Source organism: Meleagris gallopavo, chromosome 2 (genome assembly GCF_905368555.1).
Source record: "Meleagris gallopavo chromosome 2, MGAL_WU_HG_1.1, whole genome shotgun sequence".
Taxonomy (NCBI): domain Eukaryota; kingdom Metazoa; phylum Chordata; class Aves; order Galliformes; family Phasianidae; genus Meleagris; species Meleagris gallopavo.
The window spans coordinates 87207892-87233250 of NC_139405.1; the positions used below are offsets into that span (position 1 = coordinate 87207892).

Genomic DNA, 25359 nt, shown 5'->3' on the forward strand with positions numbered 1-25359 from the left:
AGCCTCCTCCAACAGTGGAGTTACTTTAAGCTGTTCTCTCCTGACCAAAAATTTCCTTGGAGAAGCAAGCAGACGTAGTTTGTACTTATTTGTAAGACCTGCAATAAGCTCATCTAGTATAACTAATGTAGTGTCAAAAGAAAGTTTCTAAATACAATTGCATTTGTGCTTACCAAGGCCACTATTCTCCTTTACATCAGCCATTAAAGTGAATAATATTTTGTTTAGCACATTGAACATAAAGATCAGAAAACCAGAATGTAATAAAAAGGAATACCAAGAGTAAATATCATTCTAGCTTCTTTACAACAGACATAAGTCACTCTGAAAGTAATGCCTCCTATTGGTTTCCATAGAAACTGCAAGAGATGCAAAAGAATACAATAACACTATTTGATAGAGCAAATTCTCAGCTACAAAACACTATTTTTCAACATAGTCACCAACATCAGCTATGCAATTTCTGCAGTGATGAATAAGAGCCTTCATGTTGCGTTCATAAAAATCTGCACAAGGGAAGGTGACCCACAGTTTCACAGTTGTTATGATGGCATAATTAATATAATAAAAGTTGTTATGATGGTTGCTAGGAAAATGTCATCCAGACAGTTCATCTTTCATTGGCCTGGACAGATGGAAGCCAAATCCGGACTATACCGTAATACAGTCCAGCCAAGATTAGCAATGTGCTCCAGTCTTCAAACTGGTATGGGGTCTGGTGTTATCAGGCTGCAAGAGAAAGGTTGTCTTCTCTCGCCTGACTCTGAAAGCTTGATCCTTCAGCTTAGTTAGCATCATAATGTAGTGGTCAGAGTTGATGGTCTGAGTTCCAGGAAATCCAGAAGGATCACTCCTTTACTACTGCAAAAGACAGCAGATATCCATCACTTCCCCTGCCGAGTGCTACGTCTTGCACTTTTTTTTTTAACAGGAAACTCTCTTCTTCAGCCTCATATTGGTTCAGTAGTTCCTGACAAATTTGTGTACAGTGTTCTTTCTATTCCTGTGTGAGCATTCACGGGATCCACTTGTTGCAAACTCTGCAATATTCCAGTGTTGCCACCATAATTTTCAACATACTGAAGTCAATATCCAGCTCTGTATACAGTTCCCTAGTCAAAATCTGCCAGATAAGTTGATGAAGGATTTTCATTTTGTGGCGTGACAGCTCTGCATGGTCATCCAGAACATGGCTTGTCTTTCACGTCATTACTGTCACTGTTGAAATGCACCACCCATCACCTCACTGTGCTCACATCCCTATTGTGTCTCCATAAACATTCAGTAAGAGTTGATGCATGTCAATGAGTGCAAAGGTTCCCATGTGGAGGAATTCAGTGACACATTATTGCTTCATATTCACTTCCATGTCTGATGCCTTTTTGTCAGAGTGCTCCTCTGCTGCCATCTGTCACATGGCAACAAAATGTACAGAATTTTGGCAGGAAGGTTCAGTCTTTACAGTCACCCCACCAACATCCACCTCTGATGTTTGTGGGCCAACATAATAAAATAGGAGGCATTACTTTCAGAGTAGCCTTTATAATAATTTGGGAAGTATCTGAAAAGCTAAGCCTAAATCTAGATCTCCAGCTCCCCATATCTGATTGCTTTGAATTAAAGCTTACAACAAAAGAACACACTCTACATTTACAAACAAAACAACTACCTCTGCCGCTCTTTCTCCTGCTCGTATCCCAGCCACATCTGCTGGACAATCTTTTGGTAGTCGTGTAATCAAAATTCCCTGGTAACAAAAGAACACATTTCAAACCTCTCACAGTTTCTTCTACTGTTCTTAGTTGTAAAAAGCAAATGGAAAGTAATTAATTTTCATGTGTTGTTCTGCTGCCTCTATTAAAGTAGAAACTAGAGTCTTAAGAATATTAGCAGGCAAAAAGGCTTTCATGATCGACTATACACACCACAATGCACAAAAGTCATTAATTGTTTATACCATGCCATGGGGGACAGACTAGGAAACAAGGATTTATTTAAATGATAATTGAGAAGATGCAAAAAACATCTCTCTTAAATCAAGTTAGCTCCTAGGAACGCGCAAATAAAATGGCAGAGGCAAGCGGATTGCAAACAGAGTGACACAGGCAAAAAGTGGGAATTAGCCAACGGTGTTCCAGCCATGTGGTTGTCTTTGGAAAATCATTTTTTCGAAAATCAGGTTCTCTCTTCCAAAGTCACTCCTCCAGGAGCTTTCCCATCAAAATCAACTGTCAGCTGTTGCTTTGAGAAATAAGTTGCCCATGTTTCCCCTTGTCAATTTTATTATTATGACAACCTCAGAGGACAACCTCAGAAAGCAAACAACAAAACACATTATCTGAATAAATAAATAAATGAAAATAAACTGCTTATCAGTCTCTTTCTAACAAGTACTAGATAAATGTTGAGTAATGAAATGCACCTCATCATTGTCTTTATATGGAGATGAGCCCTTTCCACCAGCAATGCTAATACCAAGACTCCCCATTTGACTGCACACAGTAATGGTTATCTGGAAAAGAATTATAGTTGATAAGTGGCCAGATTAATATAAACATTGCCTATTAATTACACAAGCAATGAAAATGTAGCTCCCATTCTCAACACCAACAGTTTTACCCCATATAAAGCTTAGCCTAGAGAGAACCTGTGCTATTCTTCAATACCAGCACACGCTAGGCTAGACTTTACTTTCCTATAACTACAAGAATGCATTATTTCTAAAATTCAGGTTTTCACATGCCAAAACATTATAAGGCTGTTTACTGAATGTGTTTTGTTTTATCCACAGAGTCTTCAGCCTGAAAACTCTTCATCCTCTGGAGAAATGCAGACCGACCCACTTAGCTCATAAAACCCACCAATTTACTGAGCGTTCATGATGGCAACAACACTATCATATATTAGGAGCAAAAAGCAAATATTTTTGTTTACATTTATGAAAAAACTTTTCTTTGAATCGCCCCTCATCTACAGTCTGAATTATTTACTCCATTCTTTTGAGAGCAAGTAATTGAATTTGAGCACTCTTATTGTAGCATCATCAAACAGACTTTCCATGTATGTGCTGCTCGGTCAGACGACTCAACATTAACCACTGACTTAAAATATCAATATTTAAATATTTTTTAAAGCAGCATACATTGTAATCCATCTAGCTACTCTCTTCTTATCCTGCCAGTATTGGCAAAAATTCAGTAAAGCTGCTCAGTAACTTAGATGAATTTTTGAATCTGTATAATGTAAAGCAAAGGCCACGTAAATTACTTTCACATCCTAAAGACAGGTTATATTCAAGAATTATTCCCATAAGTTGTCAATTTTTCTTTAATATATAACAATTCTTGTTACTTAATAACATGAAAATTGCTAAAACCACTATCAGGCTAAAGACAAGGAATACTTTGCTGCAGAGTAGCTGACTCTGAACGTAAATCACATTTCAACTCATCACATAAGAAAAATGATTTTACTTTCACTGATTTGGTTCATCTCTCTAAGACATTTCAGGCTTGAATAATTTCCGTGTTTGATAGTTAAGAATATTTCAACACAGCTGTGTTTTGAAAATTGACAAATGTGCAGTTATTCTTGCATATATAACATAGTCATTTGACATTCCTGATTTTAAAAAGGCATGAAAATACCCTGTCAGTCAAACAGAAAACACTGCCAAATTTAGCTCAGATTTACCTGCACACAAAGAACTCACTAGTAACTGTCAGCAATGCTTTGATGACAGGACATCAGTATAGGTGTCCCACCAGGACAGGTGGGCTGTCTTTTCTGCTGCTGTATCCCCAACATCTTGGGCTGTAGCACAACTTTGCATTTCCACTACTGTCCCTTGCTAGAGCTCATCTGGCATGTTTCCTTCTCACGTCCTCTAATGAATGCTGAGATGTGATACACTCATTGAATTCAGAATTTTCTCCATAAATATCAGACCAAACCTCACAGCTTCCACTGTTAAGTCTCCTCCTGAATACTGCTATCCACTCACAAGGGATGGAAGCTTGTCATGCTTTGAGGGTCATGTCACTGCTCCCACATCATGCATTTACAGGTGTAGCTGACTGTCCACCTGCACATAACTTTGGCTTGACTTACAATGGACCAAAGCTGGGTGTACAACATGAGACAATACTGAATGGCAGCTACAGAGGGCAGTTTGTTACCTTAAGCGGAGGCTGTGTCCCATCTGCAGTTCTGGAATCCTCCAGAAATCTGCTGCTCTCTCCGGACAAACTGCCTGCTGAGACAGGGGCCTGCGCCTTGCTGTTAGTCCCTGCAGCAGTTTTCCCCTTCGCTGCTGACTTGTGCCTGTCTTGAAGAGCTGCTCTGGAATTTCTTTTATCTCTTAAATGAACATCGTTATCAAAGAGGCTGCCAGAAAACTTGGAAATAGGTTCCTAGGGATTAAAGATCAAACAGGTAAGCAAAGTAACCGCACAGAGTAGAGCTACGTGGCACCCAAGTGCTACATGTAAATTGGGATTTCCTCCTTTCTATCATATTATCATTTGCTTCACTGAAGCAAACCTCTAATTTTAAAGCAAATGCACACAAACATATTTTTGTACAACTATTTCTGTAGGCATGGTTTCCCTCTGTGTGGTGGTGGAAGTTACAGGGCCAGGATTCACACAACATTTTACCCTGATGTTCACAGGCACATAGACCTCACACCCCTCCCCATCCCCATCCAGCAATGTTCTTCTGTATTTGAGCTCACAATGGTGGGAGGGAAGGTGAATCCCAGCTTTGTTCGACTGCATTAGTGAAAAAAAAAAGTAATTGGATTGACTTTATTGAGCTACAAATGGCAGTGGTTGGGGGACTGCAAAGTTGGCAGCAATCCTAGAGGGTCCGGTGGACGCGCAACCTCGTAAGTGCGGCATTCCAAATGCAGCTTTGACTCCTGGTTGTAGAATGTAGCTATGTTGAGATGCAGAACACTGAACAGACAATGTCACTCTACGCTTTGCTAAACCGTGAAGGTTTGAGGAGAGAAATACACAAGAAACATTTAGATTTGTACTGAGGGACATGGTTTAGCGGGAAATACTGGTGATAGGTGGATGGTTGGACTAGATGACCTTAGAGGTCTTTTTCAACCTTGGTGATTCTATGATTCTGAAACACATCCTCCCAATTATTTAAGTTTCAAACAAGACTGTCTGCAAAATAGAATAAAATTTTCCGGTTATCAGTTTTGCTTGGGAAGGTGGCTAAAAGAGATCCAGCCATGATCCTTCAACTCCATCTACATTTTATGGTTGCTTTATTTATATTTAACTGATTTTTTTTCTTCTTAAATTTGATGGGAAGTGTTGTATCAGATTTTCATATTACCATTGTCCTTATATCTTCTGCTGGCAGTAAAACAATGTAGCAAACAAATGGCAATGCCTTTGAAAATAAACTGCAGAAATGCCTTTAAAGCCAGAATTACAAAGGCAGTGGTAATACCATGAGCAGCTGCACAGAAACCCCATTGGACACTTTATCTCTAAATCTATGTTGGAGCATTCCCACAATGTCTATTTTGTTGGGATGAAAAGAAGCATCATGGACCCTCATGAGAGCAAGCAAGACATGACTGCTTCCTATTCCCACTTAAAGTTAAAAGAGAATTTGTTTAGCTTTAATTTACATTAAAAATATATATATCATTATTTCTCTAGTGGGAGAGATTGCTTTCTGGCAGCCCAGGGACATGTAAGAGACCTAGATTTAGACTAGATATTAGGAAGAAATTCCTTACTGTGAGGGTGGTGAGACTCTGGAACAGCTTGCCCAGTGAGGTTGTGAATGTTCCCAACTTGGAAGCATTCAAGGCCAGCTGGATGGGGCTATGAGCAACGTGGTCTAGAGGGAGGTGTCACTGCCTAAAGCACAGGGGTTGGAACTAGATGATCTTAAAGGTCCCTTCCAACCCAAACTATTCTATGATCCACCTGCATGCGGCCATGCCCTGCACACAAGGACTAGGAGCAGGGTTGGTGAAGGGACTTAGTGTCAGCAGATGGGGCTTGGAAGGAAGGCAAGATCCTGCCTGGCATGGGGTCAAAGGAGCAAGAGGATCAGTTCCTCCCTTAAATCCCTACAGACCTCTGGGAAAGCCTAGTGAGCAGTACCCTACAAGGCTGTGAGAGGGCAACCTCTTCTTCCAAGGCATGAATGAAAGACAGCCAAGTTGCCACTCCCCGATGGAAATGTGGTAGGGTGCAGGCAAGAGGAATTGCAGCATCCAGATCTTTCAAAACATCAGCACCCTGGGAGAGCACTGCACAAAAATACACGTGCAGTGGAGAAGCACATGTACATCCACCACTTGGGAGGCATTGAGCTGTAAGTGCCATGAGCAATCCTGGCTCTGGGCAGCCTGGTCTAGTGGTTGGCAACCCTGCCCAGGGCAGGGGGTTGAAACTAGATGATCTTTGAGTTCCTTTTCAACCCAGGCCATTCTGTGATTCTATGATGATTCTATGAACCCACTCACTCAAAAGAGATGGAGGGATGCTGACAACTAGAGATGCATGTAGGAAAAATATCTTAAAAAAAAAAAAAAAAAGTATGCATCTCATCAATGAGCAAAATACAAGTCTTCCTGTGCAAGTTGCATTGTACTCTTAGAAGTTAGGACCATCTAACTGCAAAGAAAGGAATAAAATAGTGAACAAAATTCTGCCCCATCTGTTACAAAACACAAGCACAGACATGAAGGTACAAATTAGAGCTTCAGGGAGGTGGCAAATGCAGCCTCTCACGAACCCAAAACACTCAGCCACCCAGCTCGAACAGTTTGTAGTTTCTTGGCGGACACAAAACATTCTCTCTCCTAAGTTAAAGGAAACCACCTACGTCTTCATCAGGATCCTCCAGTTCTTCCGCTTCTTGCTCGGGGCTGATCCTTCCTTCCCTCCATTTCCCATTGGCAGAGCTGAGTTTGTACAAGTTACCACCATGAAAACCTTCCTTTCCTTTTAATGAAGTCCAGCGAGAGCCCTGGGAGCTCCAGTTATGGCCACTGTACAGCTTAGGAGACTTGGGAAGCCACTTAATAGAGTCCTGACAGGAAGAGGACAGAAAAAAAAAATAGACATTGTACTGATTTTAAGAAAGTCACAGAAATACATACATGCAGAAATTGTCTGGAAAGTTCTGCAAGGTATTTAAGTATCGTGTTCATACCGGGTCTCCCCTTTTTACCTTGGGATGTACCTTCAGTCCTAGAGACACTTTGCCAGTTACAAATCAATACCGGTGATATAAGGAGAAAACAAAGGCTGCTGACATGAGAGGAAGCCTTCAGAGACTCAAATGAGTGTGGAGCCAAGCTCACCTTCAGCATCGTAAAGAATTACATAATGAACAACAGTCTTCAATAAAGCTACACCCTGCACTATGAAGAAAACAAACAAGAATACTTAGACATTTAGTGACTTTCATCTCATGCCCTGGAGTTTAAAAAAATAAAAAACAAAACCACAGCAAACTACCAAAGTCACTCCTCTCCTTTTACACTATTGATTAAATAAAGTGTGCCGTTTCTTGAGCGGCCTCAATCAAAAGCAGAACCCTAAATCAATGCATTAAAGTTTGCTGATTTTCAAATTATAGTCCAGTTTTCCTCAAATATCAATTATTTATTTATATCCAGAAAACCCTCTCTGCTTCATACTGGGTTTACACACATCAAGTTGTATATACCTTAACTTCACTGAACTTCAGAAATCATTTTTCACAATAATGCTTTCCTTTCTTTGAAGCATTAAACTTGCCTTTAAATTTCCTCAAGGCGATACAAATCCAACAGCAGAAAGCATCCTGATACCATATCAATAGCACCATTAGCACACATGCTTCACCCAGGCAAAGAGATGGAGAAAACAAACTAATTAAAAGAGTTATCAATGAGTTTATGGTAGGGCAATCAGAACACAGTGATTTCAAATTGTTAGAACAGGTAACTGATTTAGATCTAACACTTCTCTAAGCCTCAATTTTTCCCCTTTTAAATGCAAAATGGTTATATTCACAGAAACACAGATTTCTTGCTGTTATCAGCACCTAAGATGTCACCACCTCTACAATCTCTAAGGCTGAGAAAGGAGATAGGACAAGGCTGTCTGTGCTGGACATGCTGATCCATCTTCAGCTGCCAAAGGAGTTCCCCTTAGGACTCTTCTTTCACTTCTGGGTCTGGCATGGCTAAAAAAACTAGGAAATGGAATAGCACAATATCCCACTGTCTCTTTGGAAATAATTACAGATTCTTCTGTGAATTTTGAAAAGATCATAGCTCAGACAAAGGACTATTTGCATTTACATTGAATCAGTGATCAGCATCTGTAAGAAATTTGCTGTTAACTCGTATTTCATCAGAGAACGGAACGCAAGAGCAGCACAAACAATCATGAAATGTTAATGACTCCCATTCCTGACAATGCCAAACACTGAGCAGGATATCTCATGGCATTTCTTTATATTTGCCTTGAGCAAGTAAACACAGGATACCACTAAACAGAAACTTTGCTTCCCATGAATATTAACTAGGAGCATAGAAATTCTAATCAGATTATGAAACAGCATACTAACTAAAATTGTTTGCTATTGTTTCACAGAATCACAGAATCATAGGGGCTGGAAGGGACCTCCAGAGGTCATAGAGTCCAACCCAATGCCAAAGCAGACTCCCTAGACTAGGCTGCACAGGGAGGCATCCAGGCAGGTCTTGAATATCTCCATTGAATGACACTCCACAACCTCCCCGGGCAGCCTGTTCTACTGCTATGTCACCCTCACTGTGAAGAAGTTCTTTCACTTTGTTTAATTTCAAGATAGCTACTGTGACACCTCCTAGCATACAGTATATTGCCATAAACAGCCTAAGTCCTTGTCAGCTTTGAAGCTCATCAGAAAGGCATAAAGTGATTTCACTCTAGATTTAAATATAGGTATATGTGCAGTAGAAATTGCAACAGTTCAGCTACTACATAGTAGCTTCACACTCCAAAAATACAATTATCTTAAATATATACATATATATATATATATACTGCAGTAATTCCTTAGCTCATTCTTTATTCGAGTGAATAGTCTAGGACAATGCTTTGAGAAATACTGTCAAATATCTGAAGAGAGGAAAAATCAGTTCTCCTTACAGACCTTAGAGATGTTCATTGGTCTTCTCACTACCCAGGTAAAAGCAGGAAGTTTCTGCTTGTGTTTTATAAATGGGGAAGATGAGAACCAAAAGAATTTAAACAGTCAGTGTCTTAAGTCATGAGCAGCAAATACAAAGTGAAGTGTTTACTCTTACGTTCTCTTTAAAAATAAAACAAAAGGGAAGAGGAATTTAATTCTTTCAGTTTCTTGGATACTTGGGTTGTGTGACAATGCTGGTTTTGCGAATCTAGAAGAAATGCTTGGGGATAACAGTATGCCTCAGCATTTGTTACATTACATGGAAATATATTTTCAATGTCTTTTCATCAGTAACGACCCTTTCTTACTGGTAAACAGCTCATTTCCCTATGATATTTAACAACTATTAATTATTATTAACTATTATTATTTGTTTAACAACAAAGCAAGTCGGATGAGCTCCTTTTTTTGCCTCCTTCCCACCTGTTTTTCATGTTTTCCAAGGCGGTCTCTTCAGAACATAAATATTCCTCTGTATCATACCCCTGGAGGTTAAGAGGACAAATTGTTCTCATAAAGTACAAGGTGTCCAGTCTGATAAGATCTTGCTAATAAATCCTCTACAGAATGAATTTCCTTCAGGCAACAAAGGTTTGCAAAGTCTGTGTATAACCTTAAATCATTCTGTCAAATGAAAAAGAATCTAAAACACCCTAATATTAAAAGACAAGAAATGAAAACCACCCACATGTCTTAAGTAGCATACCTACACTGATAAACAAACAGTACGCTCACAGCAATAACCCAGTAACCAACTGCAAGTAGAAACCAATGTAAAACTGCTGGAGCTTTCTGTAAACTAGAGTATTTTCATAGTAATACACCTGGGGTTTCAACTGAAAACCCTATAAACCTTGTCCAGAAACACTTTAAGTGATTAGTAAAAATGGGAAAGAAAATGTCTTTAAAAATGAATTTCCAACAACAGAAAACACCATTTTTCTTTTAAGTACATCTATACATAAGATTCAGTATTCTGTTCATCGGAAAATATTTCAGAATCATTCCCTTTTCAAATTACAAAGAGCTAAAAGAGCTTTGTGTGATTCATATGAAAGACGAATGAAAGCTAACCAAAATGCTGTAGAAACAAAGGCATACTTGGATATGCTGCCTGAACAGGTTACTGAAGCAAGCCTTCAACAGGCAAACTTTGCTAGCAGTAAATACATGACTTAACTTTAAACTTAGATGTTCAAGTATTAATAAGCCTCAATCTCTCAATTTCCTAAAGACACTCTTAAAAAAAAAAGTTGTAGGTTATGCTGAAAGCATCCACTATGCAAATTCCCTTCAGACTCACAGATTTCTCCCTTTTGAATAGCAACAGATCATCCAAATAATCACTTTCTGTTGATTCAGATTCAGTTTTGATTTTATGTTGCTTGGTGAAGTACATAATGCCATCAATGAACTATACGTGCAGAGAAATTCACTCATGTTTATAACCTTGTAGTGCTTTGCTTAATATTCCAGAAATCTAGGATAATCGTACCTCCTATAAGCAATTTCAGAATGATTTAATGCAGGCCATTTATTCTGAGTTTGGGTAAAGCTGGAAAGTTACTGGGAGAGACCAGAGAGAATCAAACTATTTGCATCAGTAGCACAGTCCCGTAATTTGCTCAAGGAGCAAAAGGAGGTAGTTTTAGTCTGATATCAGATTAACTTTTAAGTATTAAGTCCTATCTCGGCGCTATTCTGGGGATGCTCACAAACAGAAATTCAAGTTACTGATGATTTGGTGGTATTCACAAGCTGTGTGTGCATCCATGGATTTTAAGTAAAGTTACTACAGTCAGTACTTGTTCACGTTCACTGCAGAGGAGTTGGACTAGACATCCTTTAAAAGTCTCTTCCAACTCCAATGACTCAAAGATTCTACAAACTTACTTATCTAGAGAGTGTTTGTTTTGATTATGGTTACCATGCCTTCAGCTCATAACCCAGATATTTCAGTCAAAGACCCCTATGCATCCCGCTGTTCCAGATTCCAAGGCTGGCCATTCTGTTGGCTTTACTGATAAAATGCATCACATCTCCAACATCTACCAGAAGAGCAGATAAGATGGCTCCTGCAAAGCAGCCCTCAAACCAAGTGCCTGCATTTCCACTCTGGAAATCTCACATTTTTCATTAAACTGGTTGAAATCTGAGTATTCTGCTGAATTCAGAACAAAAAAAGAAAGGCAACATCCCACTGAAAATGTCATAAATGGCTTGGGAGGAAGGGAACACCCAAAACATTTGATAACCAAGGCCAATTCACTTTTCTCATCTTCTTTGACAGTAACCTAAGCACGGAAACAGACTTGTGTGTTTGGCAGAAATAGAAGGTAGGAAACATTCTCACCAAGCCAACTGAAAAAAATCAAAATAATGCTATTTCCCAGATGCAAGGCAAAGAAAGGCAGTGAAATCTCCATTTACAAGAGGTCTACGTATTTCTTATAATAGCACACACCAATCTCAGTGGGAGGGACACGATTCACAGCTAACCATATATTCAACATTCAGGCTACATCAACTAACATACTAAAGAGTATACTTCACAAAAATTTAGTTCTTGGTATCATTACTTTCCTCTCAAAAGTTAAATTCATAAGCATCAAGTAATGAAACATGCTGAATAGCTATATAGCCAAAAATAGTTCACTCAGCACAGGTAAAAGCACTCCCCGTTAGACAAGGAACAGTCTGATCAGCTTGTCCTGGACACAAACAAGTAATTTCTTGGGGGGGGGGGGGGAAATTAATGTGCATGTTTCTAGTACCCACTTCACAACCACACACTGATTATCAAAAACATGAAATGCAAGCTAGAAAAATAGTCTTGACATATAAATTATATAGAAACTGTGAAAAACATCTGCAGCAAGAAAAGGGGGATGGAAAAAATCACTTGCTACACCAACTATTGCTTTTGCTTTTCTAAGCCTATGGAATTGTGACTTTCAATAAAAACAGGTTAATATTAAATCCACTCCATCACTATGGTCAATTGGTTTTCCCTCGTTAACCATTTAGCTAATAACAGCATGCAAATAATGCAGTGTTACTTTCCATGCATTAAACCACCTCCCAAATGGCTTACAAAGCAATTGAAAGAGTAGAAGTTTAAAGAGGGAGAAAAAAAGGAAAAAAAAACTTTAAAAAATATGTTCACTATTCAGGCTCCCAAAAGCATCAGCAAGACTAAAGAAGGCCAGACAGGGAGACTAGAAAGGGAAAGCTCCTGTTTTCAAGGACAGATTCTCAAATTCCTTCAGGACCAGGTTTTTCTGCCTAAAAATAGGGTTAAAATTGCCTGGATCTGTATCGGCACTGTTGGGAGTACAAGTGTACTCTTTATCAAATGTCATGTATGCAGACCATTTGAGAGATCACAGGAATCCACTGATCTGGGCTACCAGCATGTTCAATGGGTGGAATGATATGCAACCCCTCCTTTTATGATGAACCCAGTGGGAACCCAACATTTAGACTGGGGGAAAGAGAAGGTAGCAATTTGCCACTGTTTGGACTAGGAATATACACGCATTCTTCTACCTATTAAAAAAAAAAAAAAAAGACACTCCTTTCAGGATAGTAGTAAGATGGTCTCACAGTAGACATCAGCTCCTATAATCTCTAGATGAATCACATTTTGAACTAACTTTATTTTCTTTTACGAATCAATGGAAGCAAAGAAACACCTTCAGTAAGCAACTCAGATCACCTATCTTCGGCTTGGATGACAACAGGGAGACTAGACTACTCATCCACCTAGGATGAAATTACATGACACCATTCCAAATGAAAGCAACAGGTCTGGATCCCTCATTCACTGCTGTCCTTTTACGTTTAGCTAACATGGCAGAAAAACTGAAACAAATATTTCTCCCATGACTCAAAAGAAAAGTAAAAAGACTCTCAAGCAATTACTTCATATCAAAGTTAAGACAGCAAGTACTGCCTGCTTTCCAACTAGCTTTTGGGTTGCAGAACTGTTTCCACAAGCCTTCCAGAGCATGCAAAAAGCAATTACCTAACAGAATAGAACAGTTCAGTTCAAAAAAAGCTTCATCAAGTACAGCTGCCTGACCACTTCAGGACTGAACAAAAGTTAAGCCCCATTTCTCTGCCTCTTTAGGGGGACTAAAAGCCCATTTTTAAAAATAAAACAATGACAAAGCAAATATCATAAAGCTATTACAAGGTTTATGGATAATTCGGACTTCATCGGGGGGAGTAGGTGCATGGTTTAAATGCCCTAAATCATAGAATCTCAGAATCACCAAGGTAAGGTTGGAAAAGACCTCCAAGATTATCCAAGTTCAACCGTTCACCTAAAACCAATACTTCTGCACTAAACCATGTCCCTCAGTACAACATCTAAACGTTTCTTGAACGCCTCCCAGGATGGTGACTCCATCACTTCCCCAGACAGCCTGTTCCAGTGTCTGACCACTCTTTCAAAGGCAAAAAAAAAATCCCAATATCCAACCTGAATCTCCCCTGGCACAACTTGAGGCCATTCCCTCTAGTGCTGTTGCTAGTTTTGTGGGAGAAGAGGCTGATCCCCAGCTTGTCACAACCTCTTTTAACGTAGTTATAGAGAGCAAGGTCTCCCTTGAGCCTCCTCTTCTCCGGACTAAACAATCCCAGCTCCCTCAGCCACTCCCCATAAGACTTGTGCTCCAGACCCTTCACAGCTTTGTTGCCCTTCTCTGGACACACTCCAGAGCCTCCATGTCCTTCTTGGGGTGAGGGGCCTACAAGTGAACACAGTACTCAAGGTGCAGCCTCACCAGAGCTGAGCACAGAGGAATGACCACTTCCCTGCTTCTGCTGGCAAGACTGTTTCTGACAAAAGCCAGGATGCCACTGGCCTTATTGGCCACCTGGGCACGCTGCTGGCTCATGTTCAGCTGAGCATCAACCAACACCCCCAGGTCCATTTCTTCCACATAGTCTTCCTGCCACTCTGCCCCAAGCCTGTAGCATTTCTTGTGGTTGTTGCGTCGAAAGTGAGGGACATGGCACACGGTCTTGTTGAATGTCATCCCACTGGTCTCAGGCCAGTGATCCAGACTGTCCAGATCCCTCTAAAGGGCCTTCCTACACCCAGGATGAAAATGAAAAAGGCTGTATCTATCATCAAAGATAAAATAGTCTTTCTGCCTTTGTCTTTGGTCCAACTTTTTTAGGAACTCATTTTCACCTCATTCACAAGGATTTGCTAAGTTTTGCTTGGGTTCTAATGGTTAGCGTTTCCTCTTTTTTGTTGTTTTTTTTGTTTGCTTGTTTGTTTTTTTAAACTTTTGGTTCTGCCAATACCAGTAAATACTTTAAAAGACAAATTCTACACAAAATTAGTGTCAACTATATCAAAACCTCATTTTCTTTCTCATGTTATTTTAATAGCAGCTTATCAAGAATAATTGCCAGAACTCTACCTTGGGAAGAATGCAGCTTCACCATCCATGAATTAACGTAACGCCTATCAAACCATAGCAGCTCTTCCAAAGAGATTATGCCTCAAAGATTAGGAGGAGTCATTGGGATGAGAAGAAATAAAAACTCAAATATATTTTGCCAGTTCAGGTTTGAATATTTGGAGATGGCTTGCAATACCTACTTGTGTGATTTAAAAATAGAAAGGAATGCAGTCTGTAGAAGCCTCAAGTAATAATTTAAGAAACTACAAAAACAATCAAATACTGTAGATTGTTATTAATTTTAACACAGAAGCTATCATGGCTCACTCCTTTTCCTCTTTCCCCAAAAATTCTATTACAACCAATGCATACTAGAATAAACTTCAGGTGGAAGAATGGACGTGGTTAGCCATACGTGCAGAAGCGTCATGTCTTTCATTTTGTTGAAATTTGATTTCACTGCATTAGGTCACACTAAAAATGTAAGATCTCTGCCCTGAACTCAGACTGCTCAAGTCTCTTTGCTGAAGAAGTTAGAGACTTTTGTTAGTTCATGGCACACAGAGAACCCGTAGAACCAAAAATCAATGTTTATCAGCCTTTTGCAAAATTGTTACTTACTGAATTCAGCTCAGTTAATTCTTACCTTTATAAACAAACCAGAACCCACAGATTTAATAAGACCTTGAAATCACCACTGGAAGTGCAACACGGTAACAATGCCAATTTGTAGAGTGCAACGTGGTAAATGCCAATATTGATCCATACATACTTTAATTGCTATTTTAATGATACAATAAATCTATTGAAGCTTTTAAAGATTTTTATTATTATTATTATTATTATTATGGTTTTATAAACTTGTATAAAACCACCAAAGCACTTAAAAGAATCATGCTTTCTTGTGTAATACATAAAACTAGAATTATACTGTGCTTCCGAAAATCGTGCTGCTTTTGAAGTTATTTTTACAGATGGCACATTTGGGGAAAAAAAAAAAAAAAAAAAGCATGAATTTCTAGTGACTGCAATGCAACACTGCATCCAAAACAAGTTGTTCTGTTACAACTAAATTAAAGTGTGAGTGCATAACATAATAAACAATAGCAGTTGGGTCATTTTAATCTTAATTCCATATATAACAAAACTAACATTTGTGCTTTGTGAACTAAAATCCCATGATATAAACATAAATTCCATTTTGTAAAAATCTCAACAAATTACTGTCTGAAAAGAAAAACACAGTTAAAACAGGAGACCAAGTTTAAATGTACTCACTTTCCTCAAGAACTGCTATTTTAAGACTAGAATGACATACGAGACACAATAAGGCACAATGGGTGGTACAAACAAATGAATACAGTTGTCCATGAAACTTGTTCTCTTCCACAAATACTAAAATATGTACCGCTCAAGATAAATTTTCTCTTAAAAATGAAATACATCATTTTGTTATGAAAGTTCTATACAAAATTTTAAAATTTACACCATCTGAGCTGCCAAAAAAATTAAAAAAAAAAAAAAAAAAAAAAGAGAGAGAGAGTGTATCAATTTTCCACAAAACTAAATTTCTCACCAGCACATCCAGCCACTGGGAAGAAGATATCCCAGCACTCTGGAAAAGAAAAGCATTATTTCCCCTGTGTTTATGACAAAAATATTGTATTCTGCGTACAGTAGTGTATTATACTTAAAAAAAACCGTAGTACTATTAAAATTACAATATTGATTTGGAAATGATTGATTCGCTGCCTGGATGAAATAAGGCACTTCCTTCCAGTGGGTAGTACTTTTCACATATATGGAGACGATGAATCAGGCTCTGGTTAAAAACAAAAAGGGAGCTCAGTGAGGTCCCAGAAGACGACAGGAACATTTCAACAGCAGGGGAAGACACAGGAGGTAAAAACCTGGAGATGAAATTCTACACAGAAGTGGTCACTCTGTCAATGGCATTATTGACCTCGTTTTTGTTTGAATCCAGTCCTTTAGCAGCATTCATATCATTCCGTAAATTCTCCACTGTCTTTTTCATGTTCTTTAATTCTCCAGGGTGTGGAGTGGCTCGCCTTAGAAGTGTTCTCTAAAAATAAACAGTGCAATAAGTGGTTTTGCCTTTGTCTCTGAAAAACAACACACGCTTTCAAGGCTTTAGCATTTGCATATAAAATACTACCTATTCATTTTTTTTTCTTCTTCATTTTTCCTCCTTTTCCTTTTCAAACTACTATGCTTTATTTTGAAAGTTATTTTCATAGCTGCTTGTTTGTGAAGACAAATAAAAGACGTTTTAAGAACTATTTAAGAGCAAAAGTTTTCCCCTCTTGACCTACACATCTGAAAGCCACTCAAATGAAGTGCAATTACAAATTCTGAAGTAAAGATTCTATCATAAGTATAGTTGGGATTTTTTTATTTTTTCAAAAATATCCAGGTGATATAAGATCATATTTCAAAATAAAACAAAAAATCATGATCCGGCTTGTTTTGAAAAAATCCCACAAGATCATACACATGCAAAGTATATGCATGCCATTGACATGTAAACTACAGAGGAACTGATGTCCCAGCTATAAATAAGCGGATTGGTCAAGACTTCTTTAGAAATCACCACCCTCCCCAAAAAGGATCATAAGCCTCTTTTTTCCCTGTAAAGGTCCTCATGTCAGTCCACAATACCACGACTGAAAACAGTTATCATTAACAACCCAGCCCTGGTAGGGGCATTCTTAGGTAATACAGTTGTTAACAAGCATCATTCTGAACTTTCTTATCAGTCAATCTACAAACAATGCTTGTCAAAGACATTTGGTTTCCAGCTTCGGGCTAAGCAAGCATCTTATTTGGAAACTTAAATGCTCATTTCCCTACCAGGTAAGAATCTTTAGAGCCACTTTCCAAAGAAAGACCATGCTTATAGCACGCTACAATCCAGACAGCGCTCTGAAGTACTTCAGGCTGAGCTCTAATGAGAACAACTAACAAGTTTTTAGAGCATTCAAGAGGCATGCCAAAACATTTGATTGAAGCATTCTTAATCTTTACAGAGATTTATACTTGTTAATAAAAGTTAGTAAAGTTAAAGATTAAGTTGCATTTTGATCTACAGGACATGCAGCGCCCAACTTGATGGAGAGGTCTTTAAGTACAGTGACAGATGTTCCCACATCCTTGGTTTAAGTGGGAAACTAATGAGCATTTCAATGCAAACAGTGAAAAAGAATAAAAGAAGAAATGCAGAAAGAGACCAGAAATAGAAATGAGAGAGAAACAATGTAGCTGGGTAGCAAACTTAGCGGAGACGCATGCCAGAGTGCTGGAATCCTAAATTAGATTCTATATACTTTCAGGCAGTAAAGCTTCACAGATGCAGAGGAAGATCCTATCTTGTTTCTGGAAAGCTGGAGAGAAAGCATCCTGAGGAAACACAGGAAAAGAAAGCAAAACAAAGACTGCCCTGCATCAGAACTTAAAGTTATATTCAAAGCAAATCAAAAAGGAGAAAAAAAAAAAAAGCAGCATTTCATGTCAATATGAAAAGTTTCAGCAGTCAATATGAACAGTTTCTACAATTAGTATGACCAAAATGCATGCAGTCACAGCTGAAATATTTACAGCAAAACAGCTCAGATCCTTTTCACACTTTCGCATTAAGATTGCAGTGCCTGCAGGTGTCCAAACTCTTGGAAAACATACCATTTCATTATCCTCTTCATCTTTTTCATCTTCTAAGAAGCGAATTGCACTGACTCTGTTCACTGCCCGTTCATTCCATGTCTCATCTGACATTTCATTTACCAAACTCTCCAACGCACCACATCGTGGCAGGTTATCTGCGAGAACAGCAACATAACTGAAGATTCACAGAAAGTCTAAAACATCAGCATGCTACAAGCGTCAATAACTGCAATGTCCAGCCAACCTCCAATCCAGATATGCAACTGTCTATTTATGTATTTTGGACAAAAAAACAGAGCTAGCATTAGTTTTCTGTTATCAAGTACATGTGATAAGTAGTTTCCATATAAACAAGAAATTTCTATACTTGGGGCTATTTCAGGTTTGTGATGGCTTTACAATCTGAATATATAACTTAATGTACTTGCCATTATATGTTTGTCTTTCAGATTAGATTTGCTACTTGTTAGCCAGTGATATGGCCTTCCATATCACAATATCATTACTTTTACTGTTGCTAGACGCACATGTCCAACAATCTTAATTCCAAGTCTTTTATTCCTGAAGCCATAAGAAGAAATTTTTGGAGAAGATGAGATTTTCTACTAGTCAAGCCTTTAGAGAGACATTCCGTCTCCATTACCCTTCTTGAGGTAACTAATTTTCTCATAATCTAAAGAGGTTGATTCATTTATTTTTTTAATTCTTAATGTAATTTGTACTACCATAAAACCCTGAAATTCACACACAACAGCCATTTCCACACTTCAGCTGTTAAAACAGTTCCTATTTGCTCCAGCTCCACAGTACTGAAAGACTGAATTACCGTCATCTAAGCACAGTCACTTAAAACACAGATATCTACAGCTGAGCTCTTCTCCTCAGGCTCCCTTTGTACCTGAGAGAGAGCAATCCATGTGGTTTATTCTAAAAGTTGATTCTGAGACAGGATACATTACTCTCCAATGGTTACAGTAAGAGTTTAAATATTTGGTGCAGGTAAATCCCCTTCAATGTTTACACACCGCTATAAGAATTTTGGAAGACAAATAACATCCAGAAGCCACCGGAACAGCAAACAGTGAAGACGAGTTTACAGTTCCACTTGAGAGGCAAGCATAAAGTGTAAATGCAACTTAAAACTATGCTTCTATGTTTGTTGAAGAACACAAATTACTGTAAAGTAGATCTGCTTGAAAGAAACCTAGGGCGCTAAGAAGTAAAACATCTACTGCTTATTACTGGCAATTCAATTATTTTTCTGGCAAAGAGACTGTAGCAGGAAGACCAACCATTTTCATCATGTATATATGTGTAATTTAAAATGCATAAACAATGTATGCAAATATGGACTCCATTACTTGGCCCACTGGCAAATCTCAGAATTAATTAAGCCATCCTCCTCCAGGTCTGTATTTCATACATTGTAACCGCTGGCATTTTATTGTCATTAACATTCCCAATCATGTTTGCAAGTCTTCTGAAGCCTAGCACGATTACCGAGAAATAATTAAAAGTAAAAATTAAACCAGAACTGTGCTCAGTAGAGTTGATGCACAGATTTCAAAAAGCTTGATTTACAAATCTTTACAGAACAGAAAACACAGTAAACAAAGAAGTATTTCTATTATGCAATCAAAAACTCACTCTAAGCATTTACCTTGGCAACCAGGCTCAGAAGGCATTTGAGGAAGTAATACACATGTTAAGATCTTTTCTCCTGTTTCAGGGTCTGTGTCAGTCTGAAACGTCAGCAAAGGTTGGGACTGGTTATCAGACAACCACAAAGCCTTCAGCTTTAAGGTGGTCAGTGAGAAGGGAAGATACGTCAGCCTAGTTCAAAAAAAAAAAAAAAAAAAAAGGAAAAAGTCAAGGTAACATCTGGGAGACTTATGAGTCAACTTCATGAGCATCTATTCAGTACACAGCTTTGAGATGGAATAAATTGGAGTGAGGTTAATGCCTCTAATACAAGGCATTATAGTATTCATCAACTTGAACTATTCTTTTAAAAAGAACCTGCAGCTTAATTCCCTGTAGCTATGAATAAGCTAAAATAATGCTGAGCTTTTTTACTGCAGTAAACTGCCCTGGGACGCAGATTGCTGCTTCTGCTCTGGAACCTCACCTACACAATTGCCACAACAGAAGTGCTTATGAAGTAATTACATGGCACAGATGAGGTGCCACTTGTCTTCCATTTATTTTCTTTCACTTTAGTTCTTGCTAAGCAACTGCATTTATTTGCTGGTTTATGCTTCAACCTGATCCCTTTTGCACTTTGATTTCTGAAGCGTATCAGCTAAGATTCATGAGAAGCAGCGCAGCGAAAGTTGCATTATTTGCCACTCATGCTAGTATCCCTAAGATACTCAATATTAGTGTTACTTCACATTAAGGTAGGCAGTTTCTGCTGAAGCTCTACAAAATTGTCTAGGTTATCAGGTTTAATTCACAAATACAGATCCAGAGGGGTTTTTAAATCCTATCCTCTCCTTAAGTGAAAGCAATCCAGAATACCTTTACACAAAAACACATGATTTATGCTCCTTTGTGCCAGAGAAGATTACTTCGACATTTTCAACAGTAATGCTAACACTACAGTCACAACTGTCTTTTTGCAACTTCATTATTAGACCGAGTGTTGTCTGTCATCAGAAAGAATGATGTAAAACCAGCAAAAGAACACGACACACAAAAGTCTTACCTGTTTCCAGCAACATCCAGGACATGGAGTTCAGTGGCTTGTGAAATTTCAGAGGGAATTCGAGATAATCTGTTGTCACGTACAGAAAACACATTAAGACTGCAGCATCCCCCAATCTATATTAGAAAGGAGAAAAAGAAAGACTTTTTGTTGCAGTAATGTAATATAAACAATGGCATGCAGTACGGGTCACGTAAGATGTCACTGTACATTCAAGTTACAATGCCTGCCAGACACTTCACCCAGAGGAACAGACTGCAAACAAGTGTTAACTTAAAAGAAGCCTGACCTGAAGACAGTATGCTCTAGTAGTTTCTTAAACAGCTTTATTTGAGAATAATGTGTACCTTTACAAACAGGTCAGGCTCTACCTACCCTTTTATCACCTTCCAAGCCAGGAAGAAGTCAATAACCAGCCACTTTGCTGACTACCCTCAGAAAAAACTAGCTTTAACATTCAACTTTTTTTAACTCAATGTTTACATACTAATTCTCTTTCTTTCCTCATGCTAACTTTATTTTGTTCTAAGCAATACTGAATCAAATAAATAAACCAATCAACTCCTGACATTTATTGAGTCAACAAAGTGTGATGAAAAGTTCACAAAAAGTAGAAAACATCTTTGTTTTCTACTGAAAAGTAGATAACATCTTTGGTGTCCTGATAGAAACATCTCATTTCAGAATAATTCCCATCTGGACTGGCCAATTCAGTCTAATTTCCTATGTCTCTACCAATTTATCCAAACATAGGCATCTTCATTCCTAGGCTAATTTTCAGGTGTAAAGGATGAGAGTTCAGTTTTACCCTTAAAATATCTGTAATTTGTATCAAAGGTATTTCTCAGAAAAATAAAGCTTTTATCTTAAATTAAAAGAAAACGTTCCACCTTTTTGTTCCAGATGGTAAATGCTACTTCTATAAACATCAAGATAATTAATTTTAGCAGCTTGAAAGCTGTTCTAAGTAACTCTTTGTTTCTAGTCACAAAGAAAAACCTAGCTTTATTTGCTTATCTTACATAGCTTCAAAAAGCTCTACGGCTTATTTCTCAGTTACAAAATTCATGAGCAGGAAAAAAGAAGAAAACAACAACAACAAAAAAAGTGCATTTCCTCCCTTATTCCAAATATTACCATCAAAATATTGAAAGCCTTTTGAAGCTTTCCAGTTAAGCAGACTTAGATCTGAAGTATAGACAGCAAACCCACTAGAAGACCTCATCTGAAAAAATTAGTGACTTCTACAGTAACATACACGTAAGAAGGTTCTTTTCTTACAGTGCAGGCAACACCTCATTTAACCTTGGTCTCAAGTAACCAATTCTGGGCTAGAATTGCCTATATATTCTTGTTAACTGTCAGTTCTGACTCTGCAAAATCCACAACCCAGTCCAAAACAAAGTTTTAGATTACAGGCATACCACAAAAGTTTTGCTGTAGACAAAGTAAAAATCATTTCAATTTAACCTGTACTATTTACCAAGCAAAAAAAATGCATTTTAGAAAGGATGCCACCGTGAGTTCGAAGACAAACAAAATGAGCATTCATAGCCCACTCAACTTCCTTTATATTTCAAGTACATTTTAATGGAAGAAGGCAGCCATGAGCTGCTCATGGCTTCTGATTCACAAGCTGTTTACTGTGCAAAGTTACAGTACAATATTCTGTTGACAAAACAAAATCTGTGTTGGTTTCCCTTAAATCATTGCCACCTATGATGCAGCTATTTCACGAGAGGATCAGCCTTTCAGGGTCCATATGTACACCAGGAGCAGCAATCCTGTTAGCTATTTTAGCTTGTGAATCAAAGCCCTTAGAAACCAATGCTCAACTCACACGCAAACCTTTTGTAGTACAAAACTCCTGCTTATCACTTGAAAGCAAGTATAGATTCTCAAATAACGTGCCTTGATGCATTCATAGAATATGGAGAGCCATACATTAAAAAAAAAAAAAAACCAGTATATATGCTGTCTAATTAGTTTATCTGACACAAGGAGCCATGAAAAGCAAGAGATACAATTAAGTGAATGTTGATGAGCTGGCAAGTGATGCCCTAACTGTAGACAGTGTTTGTTTTACTAAGAATGAAGTTTGCATTATTCAGTCTTAGAGCATGAAGATCCAAACAGTTTAGGCAAACAAACAAAGGAAGCCATGCAGCCCTGATGAGATTGGCACTTCTCTACTTGTGACAATGGAAAAATGCAGCAGTGGAACCAGCCAGCCCAAGACATCATGCATTTAAAGCAGTTTAATGAAAGGTAACAGTAGAACTGTGGACTGAATAATACTTACAGGGTTAGCAATTTACCTGACCCATAATTTTCCAAGCGGCTAACAATTAAGAAAATACAAAAGATGTTCAATTTATTTTTCTTTATCCATACTGGACAAGAGCATGCCAACAAATGGAGACAGAACATACATTCTTCAACTCTAAAAAGGGTTAGATCTTGGAAGCTGCTGCTGTCTTCAGCTACTTTTACTTTGGGCTATCAGTTAACAGATAGTTATTCAAAGTCTGTTTCACTCAGAGGTAGTGAAGACATTTTTTTTTTTTTTTAATTTTTTTTAAGAGGGCAGCCGAGGGGAGATAACAGACAGATACAGAAATCTTTTTATGAAACTTTCAAAAACACAGGCAGCACCTAACAAGCAGTTAGCATCAGGCGAGATATCACAGAGAAAAAAGACAAGCCAACAGTTAAATTAAAAAAATCACCTTCATTTCATAAAAGACTGCACTCATCCGGCAGTACAGAAAGACATCAAACCCAACATTTGAAGAAACCTAAACATGAAGTGTTATCACTGAGGCACAGGGCACACACCGAAGGCATGCTGAAAGGAAAGCATCGCTTTGACCACAATGAAGTAATACAATACAGGGAGCTTTGTTGGTTTGGCTGAAAGTCATTAACGGACAAAGAACCAGGCACGCTCTGCTCATGCTTTCCCTGGTTTTCATCACATGCTTACAAAAGACCTTGCCAAACCATGACGGAGGCACCAAGTACACAGTTTGGACCACAAGCCCATTTAACAGTTAAGCACATCGTTCATTTTGAGCACAAGACTTCACTTAATGGACAAATATGTGCTTTATTCTAGGCACACAGATAACTATTCTAAACTCTGGAGGCTTTACCAAGCCCTCACATTCTTCTGTAGTGAACTGGGTACAAGGAAAACATCTCTAAAGAGTTGTGTATGTCTACGTCACATACAACTGATCAGAGCATTATTTCACTCTAGCCACTTCAGTAAGAGTTATTCACTTCTCCTATCCCACCATCTTCAGAGAACAGTCAGCTCAGACTAAAAACAAAGAATAACAAAAACTTCAGTCAGACTGAATCTAAGATAGAAAATGATTGTTAATACAAAGGGCTAACTCTGAGATAATTGATTTTACAGTACAGCAAAGCCTGAACAAAACCTACAAGGAGCAACTGAAGGAACTGGGGCTGTTTAGTCTGGAAGAGAGGAGGTTGAGGGGAGACCTTATTGCTCTCTTCCAATATCTGAAAGGTGCTTATAGCAAGAGTGGGGTTGGTTTCTTCTCACTGGTGACAGGATGAGGGAAATGGCCTCATGTTGTGCCAGTGGAGGTTTAGGTTGGATATCAGGAAAAACTTCTTTACAGAAAGGGATGTTCAGCACTGGAATAGGCTCCCCAGGGAGGTGGTTGAGTCACCATCCCTGCATGTGTTTAAAAACCGCTTGGATGTGGTGCTGAGGGACATGATTTAGCGGAGGGTTGTTAGAGTTAGGGTAGTGTGGTTAGGTTGTGGTTGGACTCGATGATCCTTAAGGTCTTTTCCAAATTGAGCGATTCTACAATTCTGTGATTTTTTTAATGCTCATCTGAATCTGGACGGCTTTCTACAACTATGGGTGCCACTAAGATTTCTTTAGGTTTCACACAAAACTGGAGGTGTTGTTCTTCTGTCTCATTCTAATGTTCAGCTTCCTTTTTCTGGAGAAACATTAAGACCTTGGACATACACAAAGAACATGTCAACTCGTCCTACTAAAACTCCCCTCCACAATCTCATCACAGTCAGTGTTCACCACTTCAGTCTTCCACTTTCTAGACATCCACATACTCAGTACCAACTTAACAGTCCTCTGGAACTGTTGCACCTTAGAACTTCTCTTCTGGTGCTGCTGACGACTCCTTTACTGCATGGTGGCTGCTATTTTGACACTTCCATTAGATGAATATTTTTTGATCATCTGACTTCTGTAGCAGTTTTCTGTAAGAATAACCTTGCAACTGCCATTTGTTTTTTCTTATTGTTGACATCTCTGCATTCAAGTTATAGCTTTCT

At 38.4% G+C, this 25359-nt stretch overlaps 1 protein-coding gene across 3 annotated transcripts in view; it reads right to left on the minus strand.

Annotated features, from left to right (window-relative positions):
- The window catches only part of LRRC1 (leucine rich repeat containing 1), an 89801-nt gene that overhangs the window by 10497 nt on the left and 53945 nt on the right, over positions 1-25359 (minus strand). For 2 of the 3 annotated variants that reach the window (XM_085217904.1, XM_085217906.1), the window contains exons 11-18: positions 21019-21134; positions 19972-20144; positions 18330-18466; positions 16597-16716; positions 6868-7074; positions 4179-4412; positions 2423-2512; positions 1670-1747 (exon numbers count right to left, since the gene is read on the minus strand). In XM_085217904.1, coding sequence (XP_085074030.1) covers positions 1670-1747; positions 2423-2512; positions 4179-4412; positions 6868-7074; positions 16597-16716; positions 18330-18466; positions 19972-20144; positions 21019-21134 — 1155 coding nt within the window. The remainder of the gene's footprint in view (positions 1-1669; positions 1748-2422; positions 2513-4178; positions 4413-6867; positions 7075-16596; positions 16717-18329; positions 18467-19971; positions 20145-21018; positions 21135-25359) is intronic. The other variant, XM_085217905.1, reaches the window with a different exon arrangement.